Source organism: Chondrus crispus, genomic scaffold (assembly GCF_000350225.1).
Source record: "Chondrus crispus Stackhouse genomic scaffold, scaffold_211, whole genome shotgun sequence".
In the NCBI taxonomy this organism is placed as follows: domain Eukaryota; phylum Rhodophyta; class Florideophyceae; order Gigartinales; family Gigartinaceae; genus Chondrus; species Chondrus crispus.
The window spans coordinates 127358-154474 of NW_005179088.1; the positions used below are offsets into that span (position 1 = coordinate 127358).

The following is a 27117-nucleotide window of genomic DNA, read 5'->3' on the forward strand; positions in this document are numbered from 1 at the left end:
GTTTCTTGTTGAGGACACAGAAAGTACTTCGTATTTGTTTTTGGAGTTTGGCAGAAAGGACAGAAGGCGTGTTGAACTGGAAGCGGGCGGTTGGAATCACGCCTCACGATTCGCAGTAGAATTGGTGTAAGCAGGACGCGCCTGTGCTGAGAACAATGCAGGGGCATGGAAGGGTATCTAAGGATTGACAAGGATTGGATACACGCGCGGCGAGAAGAAGGAAAGACGTACCTTTCATAACATGCGTTCTGAGCGGAGGATGAAGTAATTATTGAGGAATACTCTTAGGGTAACCTTACTATGCTTTTGAGAGATGCGGGACTGATTCATGAATAGGAAGTGTTGATGCAAGACCCGCGTTGGGCAGTGACGAAGCCGTCAAATCTGGAAAGTCTGGAGTTCCCAGGAGACTGACGCCGGCTGACTGAGCATTTGAGAGAATGGGAAAGTTGTCTCACCGCTGCAGGAAAACGATCCATGACGGGGATGCGCACGTGACAACGTCAGATGTGATGCGGAAGGACGTTCCCTGAAGGATGCGTTTGGTTCATCTTACCCTTGCTTGCGCGGCGACCTTCGGTCGAAAGGGAGACGAGAAAGTTGCTGAACAAAGGAGCGAGGCTGCTGAGCAAGGGCGCTCAGAAGGGAGGTATGTAGTGCAATACGCACCTGAAAAGGGGGGTGAAAAGAAAGGAAAATATTTGGATATGAAAAGTGGTCCGGGTTGGGGGACACACGTGTGAATAATTGCACAGTTTTAATTTTTAATTATTTTATTTTAGAGATAATGTTGCGTTTAGGGGGGCGACCAGGTGCATTTTTGCGGCGATAACGGAGTGAAATTGACTTTTCTGCTGTCAACAGGGTCCGAATTGTGATTTGTTGTTGCAAGCGCGGGGCGAAGGGAGGAAAAACAGCAGCACGACAGACCCGACACGCGAAATGTCGCCTTTTACCGCATTTGGTCACCAGCCCAAAACAACAAATGCGAAGTGTGTCGCCAGTATAGTACTCCAAAATGACAAGTAACCGAGGATTTTAAGGGACTTTAAGCACGAAATTTCCAGAACGAACGATATTTGCGGGGATATCTGAGGCATGAGCGCGGCGCAGCTGACCATCTCTCACCTCCACAACACCTCATCTCGCCACACTTGTCACCCCTTTGCCGCTCGGAGATATCTGAGGCATGATTGCAGCGCAGCTGTCACCCCCCTTACCATCTCTCACCCCCACAACAACTCATCTCGCCACTCTTGTCACCCCTTTGCCGCTCACTGAAATCCTTCCCTCGCTTTCCGCATTGTTTTCAAAATGCGCGTACTGCCTCAAACTATGGCGCAGGGAATTCGACACCTCGCCACTGTGGAAGAGGGACTCACACCCCTCTTTGACGTTTTTTGCGTATCTCCTCGTAACGAAACATTGCGTGAAATGAAAAAGCACCACCGACGCCTTGCAGTTCTAGTCCACCTAGATAAGGTACGCGCAGTGCAGCCGCGCTGTGCGGATAGGTGTATGAAGGTACTCACGCGAGCTATGCAGCAAGCTGAAAGCGAGGTACGGTACAAGGAACTGCATGAGAACATTAAGGAGAGTGATGACAATATTAAGGATGGTGACGCCGTTTTGCTTCCGGCGTTCATCGTTTTCAGCAAGAGTTCTTCCCAACGGGAAATTTCTCTTGACAGAATGGAGCGCGCTGCGCAGCAGCACCGATACGGAAGCAAACGTGAGAGAGAAGATGCGGACGACGATCGGTGTGAGAAGGAGGCTGAGAAGGGCGCTTCGGAGGATGGTGGTGATAGCGAAGAACAAGCGGAGCGGGAGAGGGAGGGGAGAGCAAGGGCTGGGAAATTTAGAAAGGAAGGGGAAGAGAGAGCTAGGGCTGCGCGGTTGCAAAAGGAAAGGAAGGAGGGAGCAAGGGCTGTGCAGTTGAAAAAGGAAATGGACGAGAGGGCTAGGGCTGTACAGTTGCGAAAGGAGAGGGAGGATAGGGAGGAAAGGGAGAGAGCGGAGAGGGCAAAGGCTGCCTATTTGCAGGCTGAGACGGAGAGTGAATGTGCCGAGAGAGATGAAGATGGTCCGTACAGAGATGCAATGGCGAATGATGTTCATGATCATGAAGTCGAGAAATTTACGACTCCACCACCATTCCACACCCGTTCTCCTTTGTGGTCTTTTCGCGATACAGAAGAAATAAGAGAAGAGGATCTCACTCCTAATTGCCGTGAGGACAGGGTGGAAGCTGAGCATGGCGATGGCGAGAATTTATGGGTGTCTGGGGATGGGGTGAGAATGGAAGAGGATGTCAACTCCGTTGATTTCGATGATGAAGGAGATGAAGTAGGTAGTGAGGAAAGAGGGGGTGACATGGAGGAGCAAAGAGAAGCACCCGGCCGCTTGGCCACTGATTCCGATGAAGAAGATAGGTCGAACGAGGACTTCGACCCCATGCGGTACATTGCCATTGAAATCGAGGAAGAAGAAATAGAGGAGCGTACTGAAGATCCCATTCCGGATGGCACTGACAAGAAAAGTCGTCGAGCGTTGCAAAAGCGCCAATCGAAGCACCGAACCATGCCCCGTGAGAAGGAAGCTCTGCGAGCGGAACGATTGCCTGCGATGACATAGAAGCCTCGTCCAATTGTGGACGTAAGACCGAAGGTGGGGATGGCGTTGAATGCCCGGTGGAGATTTGAGCAGCTCATTCGAGCTCACACGGCGATTCTCGGGGTGAAACGGGGAGTGAATATTTTGCAGATTACTGTAAAAGTGCAGATGAAATGCCGCACAGATGGGTGTTCTTCCACATTTGTGTTCGATTGGCAACCAAAAACGGGTCTTTGGAAGCTGAACAAGTACCAAGATCCCACGCCATCCCAGCCCCTCCTCGCCTACTCCGACTCCGACTACGCCTCATGCCTTGACATACGCCGATCCACATCCGGTTTTGTAGCATTCGGGCGCCACGGCCCTGTAGCCTGGCAATCGAAACGACAAAAGTTTGTCGCCTCGTCCAAATGGGAAGCGGAGTATGTAGCAGCCTTTCACGCCTCACAACACACAAACTGTCTCCGGAATCTCCTTCACGACTTTCGTGCCCTCAACATCTCCGTCCCAACCTCCCTCCACATCGACAACGTAGGCACTATCACAACTGCCAAATCCACACATCCGATTCCCAAATCAAAGCACATAGACGTCAAGTACCACTACGTCAATGAGCAAGTTCTCCACAAACGTATCACTCCTGTGAAGATACCTTCCCGAGACAACCCTGCCGACTGTCTCACGAAGCGCTTCAAACCGGCGATCTTCAACCATCAACTCTCTACGCTCCAAATGACCGCAACGCCACCATCAAGCGCGGCGACTGTCGTATCTTAATTTTCTCCGCTTGATGCCGCCACCGATCATCCTCCACTCCTTGTCGTATCTTACACGTGTACATAGCACTCCCACCGTACTTAACACCGTCGTCGCTCATGTCCCCAGTAAAGACGACCACAGGTCTTGAGTCTCTCCCACAGTCTTAAAGGAGACCCTCAGGGTCGAGAAGCGAACCGGTGTCAGCTCAGCATGCCCGGTATTTTATCATAACCCTGAAAATGTCAATAAAAAACCGAGTGGTCACCGACTGCATGGATACCCAACACGCGGCTCTGCAGCGCTTGCTGATCTTGGATTTTATCCCATTTCGAATAAAAGTTGTGTTTCCAAATTAATCGTAACTCCTCACGAGCGCCCATCCTGTGCAGGCAAGTTTCGCAAATTCCCTTCCACTCCACGAAGAACAAACTCACGGCCCCCCGTGAGCCCTCTCCGCAGACTTGTTAGACGGGTACAGTAGATACTGTACATGATTGCACTGCATGCCCTTTGTTGAAAGATCAGCTCGGCTACGTGGAATAACACCAAGCATGTGGCAGTCGAAAACCTCGATGGAAATCGTTTCTCCACTGTCAAAGTTCAGAGCCCTGCCAGGCCTTCCCATACAGACAGATGGTTGCAAAATACCGCACAAACATGATGGAGGTGCAGACCATGTTGTCGTTGACATGTGGTTTCAACCAACTGATTCCGTTCTCCTTGGGTCGCAACACCAACTGGATGGGTTATCGCTAGATACATATATAAAGTTGCTCTCGAGAGCAGTATGTAAATCACACGCCTGTCGACATCGACAGAGATATTATGTTCTATTAATCCAGAATCGACCTTTCTCGATAACGCGAACGAACAACCCCCACAATTTCTCTTGGTGTGTTGCATTGCACCAGTAATTTTCTGCGGTTTTGGCCCAAAGTAGGACTCAGAAGGCTCATGGATGGCTGGATCAACAGACCTTCTAGGGCATACCAGACTTCAGTGTTCAAGTCCAGCTCTCTGAGCCACTTGGGCTAGCATCTCGCTCCGTGTTCGACAGCACGGACTGTAATCAAATTTTAATGTTATCTAAGAATGAGCCGTCCGCGAAGCAAAACTTAAGCAACCTTTCAAATGCAACTGCCATTCTAACACGTTTGGAAGTAGGACAATTGCGGTGCAATGTCAGACAGACCAGAATGGTTGTCAGAAGATGTGGTTTACACCTGCCTTCTAGACATCGCCAAAAGAAGGGCACCAGACTCCGTAGGTGGCTCGATGTTGATGTCAAAGGGAAGTTTCGACTTCCGGGGTGGTGTCAACACAGGGGGGCCCTGTGGCACAATGCTGTGCACGCAAGGTGCTACAGTATGTCTCGGCGGCACGACACTCTGAGTGGATTGGATGTCGATTTTGTCGACGATTCATAACATGGATTGGTCTGCACGGTGTAGGATACTGTGGTGTTGAGCAGTAAGTAACTTTGCCAGAGTTCTGTGTGTCAGTGAACATGTAAGATGGGGATCCGTTGGGGATCCGCTGTGGCTCATGTGAGCAGAATGACGTGAGGCGAGTTGGGAACGAAGGAATTTGGGGGCGGGAACAGCGATGTGCCATCGATCGTCCAAATGTACCAGGCCTTCAGTGTGCCGTATCATTGGGCTACTGTGGGCCAAGAGTGGAGTTGAAAAACATAAGGCAGGTCTTGAAACGTCCCTTGTGGGACTTATTAGGTGATTCTAGGCCATGAATATCGACCTTTGCGTAGGACAGCGCGACATGTACGCAGAATAGAAGCGTAAGTGCCATACTGTAAACTCCAGAACGTGGAGTGCAGCAAAGCGGCTTTCAATCTTAATGGGGCATACCTCGCCGGCAGGCACTCCTAACTAACCCTGGCGTCAAAGGATTTGCCTTATATGATGCCAATCCCAAGCTAGAAATTAGTTTTTGTGAGAAAACGATGCATTTAATGGTATGGTGCGGCTTCTTGGATATTCATGCCACTTGTCGGCCTGGAACGGCAATACTGTACCGCAACCCCACGTTAACTGCAACACCAGGTGGTCTCCCTAGGTGTTGCAATTATCGCGATCTGACAGTATAGACAAATAAGCTTTAGCCTTCTCTGGGAGCGGAAGATCTGGATGAACGGTACAGAAACGCGTGGCGTACACGAATTGGGGTACACACATTGGGGACGCACATTGGGGTACGCACGTAACGGTCAAACTGTAGGCAACTCCATCCCGACATGCCGAAGATGGAAACTCGATCGACAGTGCGTTATTGAATTATACCGGTGTTGAAAGGCTTTATGGGTCTGGATGCAAAACGAGGATATTGAGAAATGGAGTCAACTTTTACCGCAGTGTGCAGTACTATGTACTGTAAATTTACAAGTAGAAAAGTTACTCTACTGGATTGCGCACACGGCGGCTTACAATTTTGAGACGTACAGCAAGGTGTGTATCCCACGGAGCGTCCCAATCACGTGGCGCGCTCCTCTCGCTCACCATCCCACCGCCCACGGGCGTCATCCAGTTACCTCGTGCAGCAGCTCCACTCTGATCAACACTGTGCACCTCAACTGTACAATATTTGCCTCGTGGCGGATCACATTTCCCCTTGAGCGTGCACGATGTCGCCCTTTGCCGCACATGCGGCCTCCCTGGGTTTCTCCCTAAAACGTGGTCTCCTAAAATGGTCTCCAGTCCAGGCGCTGACACGAAGGTCATTCAGCAACCAATATGTACACTGTACCTCCATGCGCACACATACTGTGCAACAGATGCTATGTTGTTCTGCACCATTCTGAATGGGTTGTCCCGTTTCACGTAACCTTTCCAAAACACTTATGCACCTGTAATCCCACCAGTGCTGTTCTTTTGTAGGATACACTTCTTTCATAGAAGGCCGTTTTTCGGCCTGTTTACTTGTTCAGTAAGCCTAGACCAGTACATGTAGTAATTTTTTGTCAGGTTGTACCAGGCCGTGCACCTGAGAACCTATCCACCACACCGAAGTCCTTTTCGCTCTTGCCTTCCTTACCGCGTTATTGCCCGTCTCTTTTTTGCGCCGACACATCGGCTATCCATCTTCGGTCCTTGCGTTGAAAAGGTCGCTGTTTCCGCGACTCCACGACAAACTGCGCAGACCCTGTTACCGTGCCAGCATCTCCAGCTTGCCGAAATCCTGCGACATGCGCGCACTCTATTCATTCCAGCTCTTGGCGTTGGCCTTCGTCCTCGGCCTTTGTGTCACTGACGCACAAACCATCAGACGAAGGATTGCTTTTCCCAAGTCCGGACCCGCCCCTCCTGGATACGAGAAGTACAACCCCGCTGATCTATCTCCGGGCACTGGGATCGTGAAAGGTAGTGCAAGTCTACCGGCTCCCTTTCGAAGTTTCGTGAAGAAACGCGGCGGCTTTGAGTATACTATCAACACAAAGCCGGCAGAGTATCGAGTCAAGCTTGGTTTTTTGGAATTTTCAAAATGCACGACGGGTGCAAGAGTCTTCCAAATGACCGCAAACGGCAAGTCTACGCCACCAATTGACGTTTTCGACCAGAAAGGATGCAATCAGCCTCTGTTCAGGGTTATTGGCCGTGTCCAAGCTATTGGGGGTGTCATCAAAATTGGGGCTGTGCCTGTCAATGGTTTTGCTCCATTCCTTGCAAACGTCCAAATTATCGAGACAGGAAGCCTGACGGCCGTACCGCCTCAAGCATCACCGCGGGTAGCCAGCGTTGTTTTTTCGAATGGGGCCACTCCCCCAGGTTGGACCAAGCATGTACCTGCGAACCTCGACGGCGGCGTGCAGTTCTCTCGTTCGCGTGCAGCTTCCCTTGCCCTTCACTTCCGCAGCACTGCGGCAAAGGCCGGAGGCTTCAAGTACGAGCGCACTGTTCCCCCTGGAACCTACCGAGTTACCCTTGGCTTCGCCGAATATTTCACCAACGCTTGTCGCGATGGGAGACGGGTGTTTAAGGCCACTGTCAACAATAAGGGCACTCGGGCTATAGACACATTCAAGGCAGTTGGGTGCAAAAAGGCCCACACCAGGTCCGTTGGCGGTGTCGTCGTGAGCGAGGACGGGAAACTAATCATCACAATGATTCCTGTCTCCGGGTTGCCTCCCTTCCTGGCCAACTTCCGCGTTGTAAGGCTTACATCTGCTCCCCCGCCACCAAGCCCCATTCCTGGTGCATCTGAATCCTCGGTTCCTTCCATACCCGCTTCCCCAGTTCCTGATGCATCCGCGTCTTCGGCTCCCGCTGCACCGTCATCTGCCTCACCAGTGCCTAGTGTTGCACCTCCAGGAGGTTCCCAGACAATTGTCAGGGATCTTGACGCCGCCGGTGCGACTGATAAGCTGTCCGCTGTCACTGGCCGTACTACGGCGTTCTCTAACGTCTTCCCGATTGAGGGCACGACCCAAGACGCGAGATACTCTCGTCACAGATATGGGGCAGACTTCACGTACGTGCTTAACGTGAATCCGAACGTGGTATACAACGTCTTGCTTTCCTTCGCAGAAGCTTTCCAACCTGGGTGTAGAGATGGATTCCGAATATTTGATGTGTATGTGTACGATGGCGAGAGTGACAAGTCGACGGGGAAAACTATCCGCAATTTGGACGTTTTCAAGGAGGCTGGGTGCCGCACCGCGCTCTCGCGATCAATCAATGGAATCGGCATCGGTTCCTCAGGGAAGATCGCATTAGGCTTCAAGAGCTCTGTGAACAATGCGATGATTAGTGCTTTCCAAATTACAACGAGCGACACCGCCTTTGTGCCACCCTCACCGACACCCGACACGCCGAGCGGTCCAGCCATGGATTCCGCAGAGGTAAACGTCGGCGGACCTGGAGACATAACGTTGCCTGGCACGAGAAAAGAAGTTATATCAGATCCTGTCATGCCCACCGCGAATGTCAACGCAGAGTTTTTGAAGAGTTCAAGAGTTGGGCCCGACTTTACCTACTCTTTTAACTTAACACCTGGTGCGTATGACGTGGTTTTAGTGTTTTCCGAAAACTTCGCAAGGTTCTGCAGCGGAGCAGGGAAGCGGGTCTTCAACGTCTATGTCAATGAGATGATCCAGTTAGAGAGCTTTGATATCTTCGAACAAGCAGGTGGTTGCCGTAAAGGTGTGGAGGTGACTCTGAAAGGCCAGACGGTAGGAGCGGTGGAAACGAAGCCTTTTACAATCAGATTTTCCGGCATTGTGAACAAGGCTCAAATCAACTACATCATCGTCGAGAAGGCTAAAGCAGCCTGCGTACCTGCATCGACATCAGGAGAGCTTGCAGCTGACCACGCTGCACACTCCGTCCCTGGATCCTATCCTCCACAGCTCAACGTCAACTCGCCGCGGACGTATGTAGACAGCGATGGAGACGGTTTTGTTCCTGTGACTATTGACGGCAGAGGAAGTCACTCTCATTTCTTTGACTCTGCCAACAACATTATTGGCAGAATCACGGACTACACATGGAGTATCGCTGAGACAGGAGAAGTGGTCTCCCGTAAGCAGTCGTTTACGTACAGGTTTCCGCTCGGCACAACGCGCCTAAAGCTATCGGTCACAGATAATTCCTGCACGACTGATGAGGCGGAAACTACCGTCACGGTCACTGGCGCCATCCAAGCAGGACAGTACTGCTACTTTTATGACGGTCTTGACGAGTTACCGAAAATTGGAGAGGAAGGCGCATCGCAGAACCCGGCATTTGCGGCTGTCGTCCAATCTGCGACACTAGGCTTTCCATCTTTCAGTTTCTCTGATACCCAATTTGCAGTGAAATGCACGTTTTTCCTAGAAGTCAACACAGACGCTCCGTTGAGTGAGATTTCCGTGTCAACGTTCGGAAGTGGTATTGCGAGAGTTTACAAGGGTGAGGATATTATTCTTGATACAGCAACATCCGACACGGCAGAGACGAGTTTGGCAGTCGGTCTCACTGGCTTTGAGGTCGTCTATCTCCGCACCACGCTGTCGGCGACACCAAAGCTGCATTTCCTTGTTGATGGGGCAGCCCCCGCCGCCCCCAGGATTAGTCATGACCGGAAGATGGTAGTTCCTATTTTGACATCGGCGACCCCTGCGGAAGGGCCAATTCGAGGTGGCACAATGGTCAAGGTGACTGGTTACGGGCTGTTCACTCCGTTCACTGTCAAGTTCGCGGGTGAGACAGTCACAGTTCTCGACTCAGGTCAGTCTCCCACTCAGTTCTTCGTGAAGTCGCCGACGGTGGCAAGCGCTGGTCCTGTCGAAATTAGAACAACGTCAGGAACGGAAGTCAGTAGCAACGCGCTAACCTTCACGTACGGTGGTGCGGAGTCATGTGATTCCATTGGATTCACTAGGACGGAGCTGAAGAAAGCGAATGGCAGTCCGTTGGACACTCTTGAGCTGCCTACTTCTGCTGCGATTGGACAAGATGGCAAGATCTACCTTGGTACTCTAGGTGGCACCGTCCAAGTGGTTGAGTACGATGTTGATACTCTTAAGATGACATCACAATGTCACTCTAAAGCATTGAAAGACTCTAAATACACGAAGAACAGTATTCCTGCTGTCCGGGATATTCTCGGCATAACATTCGATCCTCGTGACAAGGAGATGAAACCATACGTATCGACAAGTACGATATTCTGGCATGAGCGGGAACGTGTAGATCGGAGCATCAAGGACGTATGGTCGAATGGAGCCGTTGACCGTTTGAAGCCGGGCACTGATCCAACAGACTCGGGCGTCTGCTTGGTGTACGACAAGCGAATCGTCAGTGGCATTCCTGTCTCCAACCATGACCACTCAGTGAACGGATTGGTGTTTACGCAGAACGGAGATTTGCTGATTACCGTTGGTGGAAACACGAACATGGGTTTGCCTGGTTACAAGCTTGGCGGATACTGGGAGTCAGAATACTCTGCGGCCGTTCTCATAGCTCGATTGTCGAAGCCCAGCTTTGATGGAGATATCAAATATCAGTTCCCTACCGAGCCGCGCAAGGCCAAGATGATTTCTGGAGATGTGGATTTGTACGCGACTGGGTTGCGTAATTCGTTCTCAATCACCATGACAGGGAAAGAGCAAATTTACGCAACGGATAATGGACCGAACTGCAGCTTTGGAGACACGTCTGCAAGTTGTAGCGATTACGACGAAGCAAGAGCCGCAGCTTGGGATCCCGACGCCGAAGTCGACTGGGAGGGCAAGGTGAGACATGGATGGGTGTCGTGTCCGTTCAGTCTGAGCAGGCCTGACAAAATTCTGCACGTAACGCCAGGCAGTTGGTATGGTCATCCCAACATCAATCGCGGCGGTGTCGAGTGTGCTTGGATAGACCCATTCGATGACCTCACAGCCGACGACAAACCGGCCCCTTCGAAGTACAAGAAAGCAATGACGACATTGCAGAGCCCCCTGACTGGAATCGGAGAGTACAGAGCGAATCACTTCTGCGGCAAGCTGCGTGGGGAGCTGATCATGTCAACGTACAAGAGCGGAAAGACGTGGAGGATGGGGGTCAATGGCGGGGCGGTGACGAGCGGCCCGGATCAGCTTTCGTCGGATGGTGGAATCACTTTCGTGGAAAATGCGCACGGAGATCTGATCTTCCCAAGGCTTAGCGAGAAGGATGTGTTTGTGCTTCGACCGGATGTGACGGCCTCTGCAGGATTGTACGTGGTGGGGGCTGTGCCGTTCAGGCATGGAAAGGGGGGAGGCACAGAAATCATTGTTGGAGGGGGTGGGTTCGGAGCTTCGACGACTGTAACTATCGGTAGCAAGACGTGCGTGGTGACCAAGAGGTCAGCGAAGGAGATGACATGCACGGTGCCGGCCCACACCAGCGGTTTGAAATCGTTGACGGTTGTGTCGTCAGGGATCAGTGCAGAGTTGCCCGACGCAGTGTTGTACATGAAGTAGAGGGCTTGCAGGGGAAGGAAGGAGTGACGGCATTAGTCGATGGGTCTACAGGTATAGTAGATATGCGCACTCACAATGGTAGTCTGTCGACGGGGATAGTTCGGCTCTTTGTCGTGCATTATTATTACATTGGATGGGGATGCTTGTGCGCCGAGCAACCTGTTGTCCCTCCCCTTGGTAAAAGGTAGTGCGCGAGATGTTTTTGTTGATTGTCGTCAGCTGCCCTCCCACTAAATTGTTATGGTAGTGGCCGAACTCCACACCTGGTACCGTTGACCTCCCAGTCAAGCGACTCCACCGTCAACTGGGTTGCCCCGGGGCCGTAAGCCCGTATATGACAATCTGAGATGCCTAGGAGCCATCTCCCTGGGTGAGAGACGAGCGTCCCCTTTGGTGTAGCGGCCAGAAGGTCCGCCTCGCACAGCAGTCTCACGGTAACCGGCCGCATCGTCACGGTCGGGTCGTTGTAGGATTTGCGACCCCTCAACGTTAAGTAGCACCCAGTTTCGTTATTCAGAGGTAGTTGGTCGGTCCCACTGCACAACGCTAGTAGTACCTCCTTCGGTGTTAGCCAACCCGGTTTGCTAATCGTTTCCGTACTAGCGCTGCCCATCGCCCTCGACACTCTTATCATCCGCGATGTAGCGTCACGGCTGTCGAGCCTCGTAGGTGCCAAAACTGCATCAGGTTCTCCCACCTGGACATACTCAGAGTCAAACCTTCCGGTAGGTGACCCTACCATATTCGCAGCAGGCACCAGATGCACTCCCTTAGACGTACCCGCCAGCAGTAGCTGTCCTGGGCAGTGCGCAATATCACTCATATTGCCCACATCTATAATTACGCCTGGTGCAGTAGCGTCCATTAAATCAACAACCCTTGCATACAGTGGTTGTTTGTTACGCGGGTCCTTACCAACTCGAACCACTGTCCAAGGGTCGATGCCGCATGCCTCCGTGTCTCCTCTCCAACCGTAGTCACTCACAGTAGGCTGGGGTATGACCCTCCCTGTGCGCACCTTGTCGTGGCACTTAGGTACTAGAAGATTGCTCACTACCCACGGTGGCCCGTTTCCCACTCCTGTGTAATTAACGACGTCCACCCACCATAAGCTTGGGTCCCATATTACAGGTTCCAGACCACGTACAGCTAGATACTCCGGGTAAGCCGGGATGGGCACATCGAACACTATCTTTCCGTACCCGCCTCCACCGGAGCAGGCCAGCTCGACAGTCCCGATGCCTACCAGCCTCAGAACTTCCCCAACTAGCCACCTCTGCTCTGCAGCCACGGCTAGTCTATTGCGTCCTTTCTGCCCCACCCAAGGTGTATCCATCAAGTCCGAGATGTGGGTGAGCGTCGTAACGACACCTCTCCGGTGTAGCACCAGTTGACCGCCAGTATATGTTATCCAGACGCCTGGTTGGGGCGCATGAATCCTCCCATAACTGCAGTATAGGGCGTCACATGTAGACCACCACGCGTTCAAATCCACACAGGGTCTCGTCTTCTCCCCATCGTGGTCTCGCCCGCCTCCGTGCGCAGGTGTGCCGTCCTCTCTTCTGGCAGATGACTGGTCTGTCCAATACTGGACGGGTAACTTGTAACCGTTCGGCAGAACCCTGTACTGCCCGGCAGACACAGGCGTGATGCCCTCCTTCAATTCCTGAGAGCAGCCGCTGCCGCACTCACTCCAAGGGTCGTCTGGCCTGGGCGGAGGTACTCCTCCTCTTCCGGCTAGTTTTTCGTCTGGAGGCGGTTGTCTACACTGCTCCCGATAGCTAGTGTGACTTCCTCGGTCCTCCCCGAAACCACATGAGGCCCTCGAACTCTTGCACAGACAATGCTCACGGCATCGCCCGCACTGTTCTTCACCCCCACTGTTCTTCACCCTCGTGTGATCTCTCACCGCAGCCATACTTGCGCCCGCTTGGCGTCACTCGACTGTAACTGCAGTAAGGCATGACGCTACTTGCTGTCAGCTCGTAGCACTCTCAGTACTAAGAATAGCCTGGTGTAGGGTGATTCGTGTCCTCGCTGAACGAGGTGAGCCATATACGTGATCGAGAGTGAGTTCCTCTCCCGTGTGGGGGGGGGGCGAGCTGCCCCCGGTCACACAACTTTATGTCATCCGGTCCGAGACTGGTGGGCGCGATACCGCGCCCCCGTCGAGTGTAGATTACTAATTAATAGTTAAATCTACGATGGTGTGCATACAAAACTCTCACTTTTGGTCCGACTAGATACGTCGCCCAATGCCAGCCATCCAAGTATGGATGGCCGCGGTCCGGAGCGTTCTTATTGGACGAAATGGCTTTCGCCACCTCATGGCCAAAGGCCCTATGAAATGCCTATTTTGGCACTCGCCGCTCAGTGCACCTGTGAGTTCAGATAGTGCCGTTCCCCTCGCTATGTCTCAGTTTTTTGGCCGCAGTGCCTTTCGCCTGTGGTAATCTTGCCAGGGTCCTTGGTCCGTTTACTCGCTGATACCCGCGCTCGCTGTGTTGGGTTATCGCGTTTCACTCTTGCCCCCCGGTCTAGTGTTTCTTGTGAACCTAAAGTAGTGGTGCCTGTACCTATAGTTGTCTTCCCGCGCGCTTAGCAGTAAACTCCTCTAGAATTTGTTCGCAGTGCCCTGTCTGAAAGTCGATCACCCATGCGCAGCTTCTTCATATTCAGAATCATGTCCCTCTTCACTGTGACTTGATAACTCGACGAGGGCCGCTCTGAGATCGTGTCTGCGTCTGCCATGCTCCGCGTGAGAGTGCTCTGCGCAAATTTGATCCTCTCAGGTGTTCAGGTCCAAAGCATTTTGCCAGGTATGCAACGTGTCACACATTATAAATTGAAATCATTTCTGCTTGGGAGATATCGGCCGCGGATCAACATCCAGCTGGCAAAGAGCTAGCCCCGCTTACCCGACCGAAATCCCTTTTGTCCCTCCCTCTTCTTCCATATTCCACCCCCCTTCCCCTCTCAACCCCCCGCCCCCGGCCGCCAACACATCCCCCTTTTTCCCTCTCTCCTTTGTATGGCCTTCACTGTCGCGTCTACCCCTCCGATATGCCATCGGGCTAGAGGTCGATCCTTCCTTCTCCTTCACGACCATGCAACCTCGCCACCTGCTTCAGCCCGACTTCGCCGCCGCCGCTACCGTCGAGCAAGCTATCGCTGTTCTCCATCTGGGTGACGCCCGTCTTGTCGAAGCTGACCGCTACCTCGCAGGTCTCCGCGCCTCCTCAGCGGCATGGCCCGTTTGCTGTGCCATCTTACGCAACCCAGACAGCTCTCACGCTGCCCTCATGTTCGCCGCCAATACTATTCATGCAAGGACTAGAGCCGATTGGCTCACTTTTGCGAACGAGGCTCACTTTTTGACCGCCTTCCATCTCGTCCTCGAGGGTCTGGAAAGGGCCAAGCACATTAGTTCTGCTGGCGCGGCCGCAACTTCCCCCGTTCACTTCTTCGGTAAGACCTCCGGCTTTTGCTTGAGTATGGCCCACACACCCAATTTGCGCGATGTTATGTGGGCTTCCTTGATATCTCAGCTGGGAAGTGACCACGTCCTCAAATGCAATGCCCTTGCCGCCGCCGTCCAGGAAATCGACCATACGTCTGACAGTCACGTCGAGACTTACGCCGTTATGCGGGCATTTTGCCAGTCCAAGGCCCACGAGGTTCTTACCTCCCCCGTTGCCGTCTTGGCTTCGCTTGATGCCGCTCCCCTTTCGCCACACAAGCCAATGTCCATTCCGGATCTGCGCGCTGCGGTTTTGTGCTTGCACGCCTGGCAAAGGTATGCAGACCGAAATGCTATTGCTTCAGTGCTTTTAAAAGCAATTCGCGTGCCGCAGCTCGCGGATGATGCCTCAGAGACACTGGCCGAAATGGTTGGCTATAGCGGCTCCAATATGCAGTTGCTCATGGGGACCTGCGATGGCCTACTGTCTACTTTTCAACATGTACGCGGGTGTTCTGGCCAATCCACTGTGCATCACGCAATTGCCGAAGTTGTTAGCTCGCTTTCCGATGGCAATGCGGATGAACTCCTCGAGCAGGTGAACACGAACAGCGTTTTGATAGTGGAAAAGGCTACACAACTGTTGACTTTGTGCCTGGAGTTGAGAGACGATGCATCGTTCTTTGCGTCTGTCCAAGGTTGGACAAGCTGGATCACGGCTGCTAACCTCGTGGAGCAAAACCAGGCACGGTTAGTATTGGAAAGAGTCGCCCATGTCGTGCGTCTAGTCGTGCAGAGAATCACGTCGCTGCAGTTCATGGCCGATCTCACGGAATCTCACGGTCGGGGATGTCCCGAAACAAACGATGAGTTAGTTTGCGTCAGAGATTTGCTGCTTGAATCCACAAAATGCATTGGTATTGGAGGATATGTCGAGGTCATTAAACCGTTTTTCGAGACTGACTGGAACGTATCGACTCGCTCCCTTTGCGCAGCTTTGTTCTCTGTGGCGGTAGCAGGCGAAATCGATGAAAGCGTGGGTTCGCAAAAGGAAGACAGGCATGTCGTGCTGGGCTTGCTCGGAAGGATATTAGATCTCATTGAGACGATCTCCGCAAACAGTCGTGAAGCAGGGAATGGATACGCATCAGTCAAGATTTTCGCGCTTTCTGCGATGTGTTCATTCGCTGAATTGCTTTCCGATCAGGGTTCGGAAGCAGAGTTTCGCCGCGCATTACATTGCGCCGGAACAGGGATACTTGACCCACAGGTGAACGAGAAGTCATCAGAGTTTCTTTATGAGCTAGCAGATGCGCATCCAGAACGACTCAGGATGTTTTTAACTGACCTCCTTTCGTCAGGAACAAGAGCTTTATCGCAAATGTCTGATAAGGCAGCTCTCAATTGTGTCAGGGGCCTAGCAAAAGTGACTTCCGCCCTTGAAACGCGAGGTGAACGGCAAAAGGCCTTGAATATAATTCTCGAGGAACCATGCAAATATTTATTGTCGACACGCAATGAACAAGAAACATCTACGGTCGAACAAAAGGTATGTCGTTCGCTTGGATTAGTTGCAGCGGGTTTGCAAGAGGTGAACGATAACGAGATTGCGATGAATGTATATTCTCGATTGCGAGGGACTATTTTTGAAATTGCAATTTCCCGATGTGGCAATGAGACCGTCTCAAGGGCAATCTGTCGTGTTCTAGAAGTTTGCGTCCTTCCAACACTTCTTGACGACGAGCAACCACGCCCAGCTGCCCTTGCTCATAATGAAGACACGCGTGGAATTCCAGCTTCATCTGTCGGTTGTGGTCGAGCAGTGTTGGCAATGTCTTGCATGTCTTTGGCAGCAGAATGCTTTCGAAGGTCCGGTGAAGATGGTGAAACAGTATGGTTGTCGGCAGTGGCCGAGATTGCTCCCCATGTCGTCGAATTCCTTGATGGTGGTTGTGGTACCGAAGCGGAAGGTCGGGCCCTGGCCTGTTTGAGGATGTCGTTAGAGCACTCACTTGAAGGGTTGCAGTCATTCACAAATGGAAATTACGACTCTCGAAAAGATATGGCCGTAGAGTACTTTCGATTTGCAACCCGTCTGTTATCTGCAGAATCAAGCGTGGCGGTCATCATTCAGAAAAGTTCGGGAAGTGCAGATGCTGGGTTGAAAGGTCTTCAGTGTAACGAAATCATAGTTGTGCGAGAAGCCCTTCTGTGGTGGAAGTCAGTGTTTGGGCCAGGACAAGGAGAGGTGGCCAGGGCTATCTTGGCTGGGGCGGGAGGTGCCGACAACATTGCGAGAGCCTTTGTCTGCGCGGCGAGGCATACGCGATGTGCTGGCGCAGTCGCGGATGCTCTTTTCGCATTGTGTAAATGGGTCGCTCAGGTTTCAGGCAATATCGATCCTGACAACGTTTTGCGAACTTGCCTCACAGCAGCCTTTGCAGCAGAAGGTGTAGCATCGCTCGGGCTTGATGTGAAGGTACGGGAAACGTTGTACCGCAGCTGTATTAGTGCGACTGGAAGTATGCGAGATTTCCGTCAAGCTTTACGAGAATTTGGGCGCGTCTATTCTCTGGCTCTCATCTCGAAATGAGAACAACCTTACCTTCAATGTTAGGGCTGTCCGGAACCAGCCTGTTCAGCCAATCTGCTTTTTGACTGCGTTTCATAGAGATCCAGACGATGACCAGAATATCGCCGTGGTTTACCGCGGCACCATGGTTGGACTCCCTGCACCCACATTCTCAATGAATCATCGAGGCTACAAATAAACGGCCTGGAGAGACATAGAGCATACTTGTGGAATTTACTATGGAACCCAGGCTCGGAGAAATGCTCGACTTGAAGGGCTAACTGATATTGAAAATCTTACAAAGAAGCTAAGCCCTCTGAAGAAGACCCGCCTGCATTCAGAAGCATCTCCTCAGACTGCCAACATTGAATTGTCCGAAGAGCTTGTTAGAAGCAATCGAGCTCGAGGAAATGATCTGGAGAAGTGGAAGTGACACTTTGGAAGATAGTGCATCAATTTTGCTTCTTTACGCAGCCGAGGTTCCTAGATCGTTCGTTGTGTGCATTCCTTTCTAAATTCAGAGCTGCTCTTATGTTTGGATGCTTTCGGATGCGATTCGGATGCGATTCGGCTCTCAGGATCTGTGACGCCGCTTTTTTCCTCAGTCGAAGTTCCCTGCAATATCAATGGCGTCCGTTGTCCAGAGTTGGTTCACTTGGCAAAACTTTGGTTGCTATGATTTCGTCAAACACAGTCGAGGCTAAGTACGTTTTTGTGGCAAGGCGACGAATCGTGGCATAGCGACTGTACTGCGACGAGTACTGAGCGAGCGCAATTCGGCAGTATTATCCGGCATCGATTGCAGGAGTGAATGCCATCGCCGTGATCCTGTGTGAAATGCCGTTCGGCACGGCGCACACATGTTGCCTTGTTCGTCATTTTAGAGTTGATGTTCTGACGCAACGCGTTACAGGTCTGTTGACGTCTATCGCACCTATTCACTTGGGGAATATAGTAAGTGTCGCCTTCAATGTGAAAGTTGATGGTATCATGCTTTAACGCTTGGCAGGGTATATATTCACCGTGCCAAGAGTTCATGCACTGACCTCTGTCAGTCTTTTGACTTGTGAAAGGCGGCCGAGTTTTTATTAGAAGGCCAGTGCAATCGCTATCCGCTCAGACACATGTCTGTGAAGAGCACAGCTTCGTACAAATTCTGCACAGTCCCCACGCGGATTTGGGGCTCTCGTGTGCCCATGCTGATGTCTGCTGAGAGGAGGAGGAAGTGAGGACGGTCCCGGGGTGGACCGGGTTGGATCAGAATTACCGCGGTTCGATCCGCAAAATGCGTCAATGACGGTGGGACAGAAAACGTATTACGCGCGGTAGGATTCTCATAATGTACAGTACAATACTGTACCACATCTTTTATGATTACAGTAAGTAACGCAGTAGCGTGATGCAGAGCAATCAGCACGTGCCGCGCGATGTTTCGCCCCGATCCATGTTTTGATTCGAAAGAATGGACTCGCGCTGACATGAGGGTCGTGAGGAGTATGTTACAGCACAAGGTGCTATTCATCTCGGGGGCGCGGACTCCGTTAGACCGCACCGCTTCTTTGACTCTGCTCCCTTTTCTCGGAGTCCGACCGCACACATACTGACAGGCTGTCTCGAGCTCGTACAGAATAAGTAAGGATAGACGACGCGGGCGTTGAGTAAAAGAGGGCAAGTTTCCGGATTCACAGACTAATTGCCTTTTATCATAACAATGAATGCCCTCGTGCTGTATGGTCTCCTGTGTCGTATCCGTTTGTGAGCCGCGGTAACGTCAAGTGTCCCCGTGCACTTCCTAGATTCTTGGTCTTGTTAGATGTTCATTTTCGCTCTGCGACCACAAGAATGTTGGATGATGCAGTATGCCTGCCTTCATACGTCCTCCCCGGAATAAACAGTAGCATACTGTACTGTCGGAGGGTGTTGCTTTTTCCGCCGAAACCGCTTACGCCTACGAGGGCAGACTTGATCGAGCGGCATGGCGCAGCTGTGGCCCATACGGCGAGCCCCTTGTCAGGACAGTTCATAGTCAGCCCAACGGCTTGACTCTGAACCCTCCAGAGCCTTTACATTATACCACACTTTGCCCAATGAACAACCTTTATTCCTCGGCATTGCGAATGTGCTGAAGCAGCCCTTGACTCCGTTCCCAGCCAGCAAGTCTGTTTCGCCGCTTGCACGCCGTCGTCGAGGGTCCTCTCGGAGTTGCGCAAGGGATAATGGATAGTTTTTATACCGCCTCGTCTTGGAGTCCTGCCCATCACTCAATATTTGCATCATTTACTCGCCTTTTTACTGGGCCTGTTCACAATTATGGAAACGGATCATTTCTATTGATGCCATCTGAAACCTAGCGTGTTGTAGATTGGGGATCATGTCACAACCCCATCCGCCTCCCAAACCATTCTCGTCACAGGCTTACGGTACTTTTCTTCGTCACGTTAACCATAACCATTGTACGTTTCAATGACCACTGGTTGATTAGTCTGGAAATCCACGACGGTGCTCCCGCCCTACTTCGACTTTCAGCCCTGCGCTGTCTTTAGCCACACTATTTGTGCATCCAAGCAAAAACTTGAACGTGGTTCCGAACGGCTCTGGACTCGTGTCCGTGAAGGAATTCGCATATATGCAGCGCCTTGCTTTCTGCGGACATACTGTATATACCTAAGGACACGGCTTTCCCTCATGTCAAGAGCAATGAAATGCTCTTCCTGGTATGGCCGGCTAACAATCGCAATAATTGCTTAACACCATGAAAAGTCCTCTCGTTAGCCGCAGAAGTGTATTTGCAGTACTGATCATCGAAAGTGTCATTCCAGCTGGATTTTCTAGTGCATTGCACGACTATGCACTAATTTTTTTTGCATTACTACAGTGGTATCGTGATCTTCATTTTTAACTGCCGGTGAACGTGGGAACCTAAGCAACGAGAAACTAGCATAACGTCTGCGTCGTGCCGAAGGCACCGTAGTGGAACGGGCACAGGCTCAGAATGAGGAGCCGAAGCTGCTTCATTTGAAAACCATAGAAAAGATCGTGTCAAAAGTACAAAGGGATTCTTATCTGGACCAGAACCACATCGTCAGAAGCATCTCAAAAGACTGCTGAGATGCCATAGTGCAATGCCGTTTAGCCGAGAAAAAAAGAATTACCTCCGAAATTCTTGTTGCCATCGAAGGACTTGTTATTCGGCTGTGTAACTAATGTCAATTGCGAAACTTGTCCTCTTCTTCTCTTTTCGACGAGACAGTGTCTCACTTTGGATGGCCCTCAAAATAGAAACAAAAAATCTTTGGAGCATAAAGTACATCGCCCCGATCTTCACTTTGATGTAACGCAACGCTGATCGGTTTGGGAAAGCAAGACAGAATTTACCATTTATTTGACGTTAAATCGTGAGATATATATAGATGCTTTATTGCAGGAACTACGAGCCTGAGTCATAAATGGAATAGAGCATATTTGTACATAGCAGTTGAAACACGGCTTCAACACAATCTAGCTACTCGAACTATAATCACAAGAACTACTCGAAGAAAGGATTGCAGTGAAACGAAAAGAAGAGTTTATTTTGTCTAGCACTTTAGAGGCTTCCACATGTGTTCGTTCCAAGAAGTTTTAAGAATTAGTGGAATCCAGACCCCTTCGTCCAGCCTTCCACCCGTAAAAACGGCTCTTTCTAAGAGTACAAACTTATTTTGCGCAGAAGTAGAAGTTGATTATGTTTATAATGAGGCCTTATGGTTTATTAGCTCGCGCCGGCAGTTTTAGTTCAGTCGTTAAAATTGTTTGTTCTACATAAGTGGTTGACTTGCGTATCGCGAAAGATGAAAATCACATAAATTTGTAGATCTGTAGAAATCCTTCACGCCTTGTATATTGGTATTTTGCACCGTCTCCAAGAGAAAAAGTGCATTGTGGCCTCCGTTGCCTATCCAGATGATACAGTAGAATTGCACAATGATTTGTTTCTATAAAAAAAGATTCGGGACCACTGTAAGTATCATTTTTGCAATTGTTGGAGATAGAAAGTCGATCGACACAACGTCTGTATACAGTATACTCCGTAGTACCTTGCTAGTTCCCTAGGATAATGTACAGTACCCTTGGGTACTGCAGTTTGGGCAAGTATGGATTCGTCTCGATAATTATTCCAGTACAGGGGGGGGGTCGCGATATAGTGCCATATTTGTTAGTGCCAGCTCCGATATAGTGCTACCCTTCTGCGGGTGGCACGAATTTTGAGCCAAAAACGAAGGGTCTCCAGGGAGGCGGTTGGATGGACATGTACTGCCCGAGAGCCGCTGCCGCCGCGGAAAGATATTATGCAGTTGCCAACTCGAATAGAGACTATGGCGGAAAAAGGCAGGGTCGATGATGCAATTGGACATCTGCAAAAGTGTAGGCTGGCATTTATGGCTGCGAAAAAGGAGGAAGTCAATGCAACGGCTCGGCAGCTACTAATAACAGAAATGCTTGATTTGACTTGAGTCTGTAGTGAAGATACAAAGCATGAGTGATGGCGCCCTGCGAGCGGTCTTTCTGAGCAGTGATGCAAGGAAGTGGCTGCAAAAAAGCCGTAAATCTCATTATCTAACAGTGCCTGGTTCGATATAGTGCTGTTTTCGGCCCACTGACACAGGGTAGCACTATATCACGACCCCCCCTGTATGTTATTTTCTATTTGAATAAGGCACTGTATTGCATTACTGGATGTCCTGTGCCAGTAGCCTTAGAAGAGTCATTGAAGACATCTGGACCCCCAACATGAAGGCAAAGAGAACCAAAGGTCAATTCAAGCTTGTATAAGTGCGATGTGTCATTCATTTTCAAAGAGTATATTCTGCAAAAGAGTTGCTCGTTGCGCCATTGCTTCTCGTTGCTTTGAAAAAACTATTAGATGAAAGCTTCTACATGAGAAGCATTATACTTAGATTATGGCCTGGGCTGGCTGGAAGTGAAGATGAACGACGGTATGAGGTTACAAGTTTCTCTTCTTTTGTGTCGATGACGGGTCGTCATGAGAGTTTATTCACCATCGTATTCAGAGACAATATTTATACTGAAGATAGAGATGGTACCGACGTCTCACAACGGAGTTCAGCACCATGACAAACTTGCATAGAACAGCCAATACACCAAGATTAATACTGTAGAGTAATAGATTACGCAGAGCAACAATACGAAAAACATTACAAAGATAAGTCAGCAAATAGACAGTCTACATGCAGCCTTTCAGTTGCTGTTGCTGCTGTACTTGAGCACGCTTGACACAATCACTGTGTCATGCACAGAGGGTATCATCAACAGACGCCATCGTCAAGAGAGCACCCTCGATACACATACACATTGTGGGGGAGATTTGGGGTACTGTACAGGGTACAGTACCCAGGAGTGGCCCCAGGACTAAAGCCTTCAAAAAGGTGATTTTGTTGGTTCGCGTGTACGCCAGGTGTACACGTGAACAATCTCCCTTTGAAGGGCGGCGGTCCTGTGGAGTGGAAGATGATGGCGGCCCCTCTATAAGAGAAAGGGGCGCGCCGCGACACACGGCAATGGGGGGGAACAACAACGACACCCGGACCGACCCCCCCTCTTGAAATAAACATCTCGCTTTTCTCTCTCCCCTACGCGCGCAGCCCCCTTTTTAGCTGTCAACATGGTACTCTTGTGGAGGGGGGGCAAAGAAGACGGCTCCCTGTCACAGTTTGACGGGTCGAAGTCGGCCGACGTCCACAAGTTCTTCTTCGTGTTCGAAAATGTTGCCACCTCTGGCAAGTCGGACGAAGAAAGGGTATCTGAACTCCTTCCCTACCTGGAGGGAGATGCATTCGACTTCATTTATCAAGCCTCTGTCAAGAACGGAGATATCAGTGCAGAAGGCTCCGACTACCAGAAGGTCAAGAAGGCCTTGGTAGAGCGGTTAGCCACGGTTGAATCACCTGGAGATGTGATTCGGGATGCCATGGCCGCTCGCCTTTCTTTCGGGGATCTCAGTGGGTCCCTTCGAAACTCGGACCGTCTCTACGAGAAGGCAAGATTCAACGACGAAGCGAAGTTCGGACTGCTTCGCAACGCCGTGATAGAACATCTCGAGTTGGCCCAGTTTGCCATCTATCGAGGTACGAAGACCTACAAGGCCCTATTCGATGCAATCATGGACTTCTGGTCTGGTCGCTGCGCCTTTCAGGCGGCGGCGAACTCCTTGAGCAATCCGCGCTACCAGGGGTCAGAGAGCTCGCAAGATATGTATGAGCCGAGAGGGCAAGGTGGGTCAAAAAGGGTCATGATGCGTTCAAAAGCTCCCTTGTCTCGTCAAAAGCTCCCTTGTCTCCACTCGAGACGAAGGTTGACACTTTAGCTGATCGACTAGCCGATATTTCCCTTATTATCAAGAAGAATCAGTCGAGGGATGACGCAACAGCATTCCGGCCCGCCCACGATCGTACTCGTTCTTATTGCAAACGACCGGGTCATGGCGCTAATAGATGCGATGCGAATCCGCATAGGGACACGAAATGCCCTGGCTGCGGAAAATTTGGTCATTCAGAAAGAAGCTGTTGGGCTCGAATTGGTCCACAGAGGGGAGGTAGCAGTGCCTACCTTCCTAAGAAGACCCAGACGGATATTGCCGTGTCGGGTACACGGACGGGCTCCGCAGGAAACCAGGTGAGTGTTGTGACGCACGACGACCACCCTGCTCATGAGAAGTTACTGGCATCAGTCAAGAGAAACGCCGATGGAGAGCCGGTGGCCAAGACGTGAAAGGATAGTGGCGGCGAGCCAATCCCGTCCCTTCTCAACTCGCGTAAGTACTGGACTCCAAACCACATGAGGAATCCTCCTAAGCTCGGCCGTCGAACAAGAAAGAAGAGGACAAGTAAGAAGAACGCCGTTCAAGAGCACTCGGGGAAGTTCGATGTGGTTTCTTCCCTCGCAAACGCCCCCTCTGGTTTGACATTCGGTCAACTGATTCGAGGAGATGGCGACGAGGCCAAGAAAGAGATCCGTCGTTTGTTCAACAGTCGCCCTAGACGCCCCGTAGCTGCTTCGATCGGTACTTTGCCAAAACGTCTGAAAGTAGTTTCGGTACAAGTCTACGGGACAAAAATGAGAGCTTTGTTAGACTCAGGAGCTATCCCTAATGTTATGAATGCGTCTGTGGCATCGAAGCTCTCTCTGTCTCCAAAGCCCACCTCGACGAAGATTACGGTCGCCAATGGACAAAAGACAACCTGCTTAGATTCCATCGAGGAAGTTCCTGTCACGTTCAATGGCGCTGTTACTGCACTCAACTTCTTGGTTGTTGAAGGATCCCCAGTTGATATCTTAATCGGGTATCCAACTCTCGAAGAACTTCAAGCCTGCATCGATCTAGATCACCAGTCTGTTAGAATGTTGATCGGAAACAAAACCGTGAAAATGAGTCTGGAGTTTGATCAAGTAAGTCCTATCGTCGCGGATTCGGAGACTGATAGTGAGGACTTCACTTCTGATGTCGAGTCGTTCGCCTCAGAAAACTCGTCGGAAGAAGAGACTTATTTGGTCGCCATCCTCGGCGATGAACCTTTCGAGCTAGACTTAACTCTGGACGGAGCGATCGGAGAAGATGAGGAAGTAGAATCACCTGATTCGAATGTCATCAACAAGGCCGTGAAAATGCTTCGGGAAAAACTTGTGCATCTTGACAATGAAGCTCAAGCAGTCATCGAGACCGCCTTGATGGGTAAGAGTACCGTTGCTACATCCCTTGACGACCTTCGGCCTGCTGAAGTCCCAATCAAGCACCATTTAGAGTTAGATGATACTAATCCGATCTATCACTCGGCGAGGAGAATGGTTCCCTTGCATAACGAAATCGTTCGGAAAGAGCTGGACAAAATGCTGGAAGCAGGAGTCATCACGCCTTCCAGCGCCGCATGGTCCTTTCCAGTCGTCATCGTATCCAAAAATGATGGGAATCCACGCTTCTGTGTTGATTACCGTTCTCTGAACCAGAAGATGAAAGCAGACAGATGGCCTTTGCCGAAAATAGAAGAGATATTTGATGACTTGGAAGAAAGTGCGTACTTCACTTCTCTGGATTTGTTCAGTGGTTACTGGCAGATTCGGATGGCACAACAATGCAAAGAAATGACTACTTTTGTCTGTCGCTACGGGACGTATAAGTTCGAAGTCATGCCCTTTGAATTGATGAATGCGCCTTCGACATTTCAGAGAATGATGGATACAATCTTTCGCAGAGTGCGGTTTGTGCGTGTGTACGTCGATGACGTTGTGGTGTTCTCTAAGACTATAGAAGAACATCTTCGGCACCAGTCATCAATGAGAAGGTTAGCTGACAAGTGGTCTCTGCCGTTGGTGTAGAACTTGTCGTTCTGGATCTGGTGGCCAGAAGATTTGTTCCCGCCACAGACTTGTAGGGTATAAAGCAGGATGGCGTACTTCGACTTGTCGCGTGCGTCGATGGCGACGTACTTATTTGCGAGTCTATCATTGCAGATGGACTCAATATTCCAAGGTTCATCCTCCACGTGATCATAAGCACGCTCATCGTCAATCGATTCAGTCAACCCGAATCGGGAAAACTCATCTACCAAGACCGCATGCTTTCCTCGCGCACTTATGTGGACGAGAACATGTCGACCGACAAGGCGGAGCATTTCGGTCAAATCCAAGTCATACCTTGTCAGCCTCGTTTCAACCCATACATGGTACGGAAAACGAGGCGAGGCTTCTTCATTCTTCGACACCTTCATTACGTCCGTTCTTTGCGACAGTAGCCACATTATTATCTCACGAGCGTTGAGCTCTTCAACGGATGCTCTCGCCGCCTTCGACGCGAGCTGTTTACGAGGCGCCTTGCCGCCAGTACTGCGGCGCGCCGTCTGCTCGGTTTTCGCCAACCTCGTTTGATCAGGATTCTTGCAAGGGGCAGACTCGAGGACTAAAACCTCACCTGAGTACTGCCACACAAGCAATCAGCGATCTCTAAAACTGGAGGCAACTAGGACCTGACGCGGTGTCAGGTTCTTCAAAAAAACGCAGGAATACCGAAGTTAGTTGTGTGAAAATTAGAGAAGGTGGGTAGGTTAATGATAGAAGTGGAAGCTTAAAGTGATGATGAGCTGTACACGTGTATACGTGGAGCGATTGGAGGAGGGGTGTCGATGGTGACACTAAATTGTGTCCATTGGATCGTCAAGGTCGAGCACCGGTTTCTTGACTCAAGCCGAGCACCAGGGGCAAAGGACCGGCCATCGGTCAGAATATATGTTGCCCCTGCCCGGGTGTGGGGCTAGGGAGGGGGTCGTGTGGGGGAGATTTGGGGTACTGTACAGGGTACAGTACCGGTACTGTACAGGGTACAGGGCCAAAGCCTTGAAAAGGTGATTTTGTTGGTTCGCGTGTACGCCAGGTGTACACGTGGACAATCTCCCTTTGAAGGGCGGCGGTCCTGTGGAGTGGAAGATGATGGCGGCCCCTCTATAAGAGAAAGGGGCGCGCCGCGACACACGGCAATGGGGGGGAACAACAACGACACCCGGACCGACCCCCCCTCTTGAAATAAACATCTCGCTTTTCTCTCTCCCCTACGCGCGCAACCCCCCTTTTTAGCTGTCAACACACATCAACAGTTATTGGGCTTTTCAAATTTCAAAATTTTGCAGAAACCGTTATGAATGTCATTTTCTGGCAGTGAAGTCAAGTCTATACAGTATTGGAGAAACCGAACCGGCCACTCCCTTTCATGACAGGGAAGCTACTGAAGGCGCT

General features: G+C 50.9%; 4 protein-coding genes; 2 read left to right on the forward strand and 2 right to left on the reverse strand.

Annotated features, from left to right (window-relative positions):
• Positions 1–8470: 8470 nt before the first annotated feature.
• CHC_T00004067001 (hypothetical protein) lies at positions 8471–11308 on the forward strand. Its single transcript, XM_005715376.1, has one exon. The coding sequence runs from the start codon at positions 8471–8473 to the stop codon at positions 11306–11308; it is 2838 nt and encodes a 945-aa protein (XP_005715433.1).
• A 238-nt stretch (positions 11309–11546) lies between these two features.
• Positions 11547–13226, reverse strand: CHC_T00004068001 (hypothetical protein). The gene has a single exon (XM_005715377.1). It carries the CDS (start codon positions 13224–13226, stop codon positions 11547–11549), a length of 1680 nt encoding a protein of 559 aa, XP_005715434.1.
• Positions 13227–14610: 1384 nt separating this feature from the next.
• CHC_T00004069001 (hypothetical protein) lies at positions 14611–17639 on the forward strand. XM_005715378.1 is given in 2 exon segments: positions 14611–17361; positions 17362–17639. 1 exon segment carries the CDS (start codon positions 14611–14613, stop codon positions 17359–17361), a length of 2751 nt encoding a protein of 916 aa, XP_005715435.1. The 3' UTR covers positions 17362–17639.
• A 385-nt stretch (positions 17640–18024) lies between these two features.
• CHC_T00004070001 (hypothetical protein) lies at positions 18025–18378 on the reverse strand. Its single transcript, XM_005715379.1, has one exon. The coding sequence runs from the start codon at positions 18376–18378 to the stop codon at positions 18025–18027; it is 354 nt and encodes a 117-aa protein (XP_005715436.1).
• Between the last annotated feature and the right edge of the window lie 8739 nt (positions 18379–27117).

Excerpts from the sequence above, each read along its gene's own strand:
- CHC_T00004068001 (XM_005715377.1), bottom strand. The coding sequence starts at position 13,226 with ATGGCTGCGGTGAGAGATCACACGAGGGTGAAGAACAGTGGGGGTGAA.
- CHC_T00004067001 (XM_005715376.1), top strand. The coding sequence starts at position 8,471 with ATGATCCAGTTAGAGAGCTTTGATATCTTCGAACAAGCAGGTGGTTGC.
- CHC_T00004069001 (XM_005715378.1), top strand. The coding sequence starts at position 14,611 with ATGTTCGCCGCCAATACTATTCATGCAAGGACTAGAGCCGATTGGCTC.
- CHC_T00004070001 (XM_005715379.1), bottom strand. The coding sequence starts at position 18,378 with ATGAACTCTTGGCACGGTGAATATATACCCTGCCAAGCGTTAAAGCAT.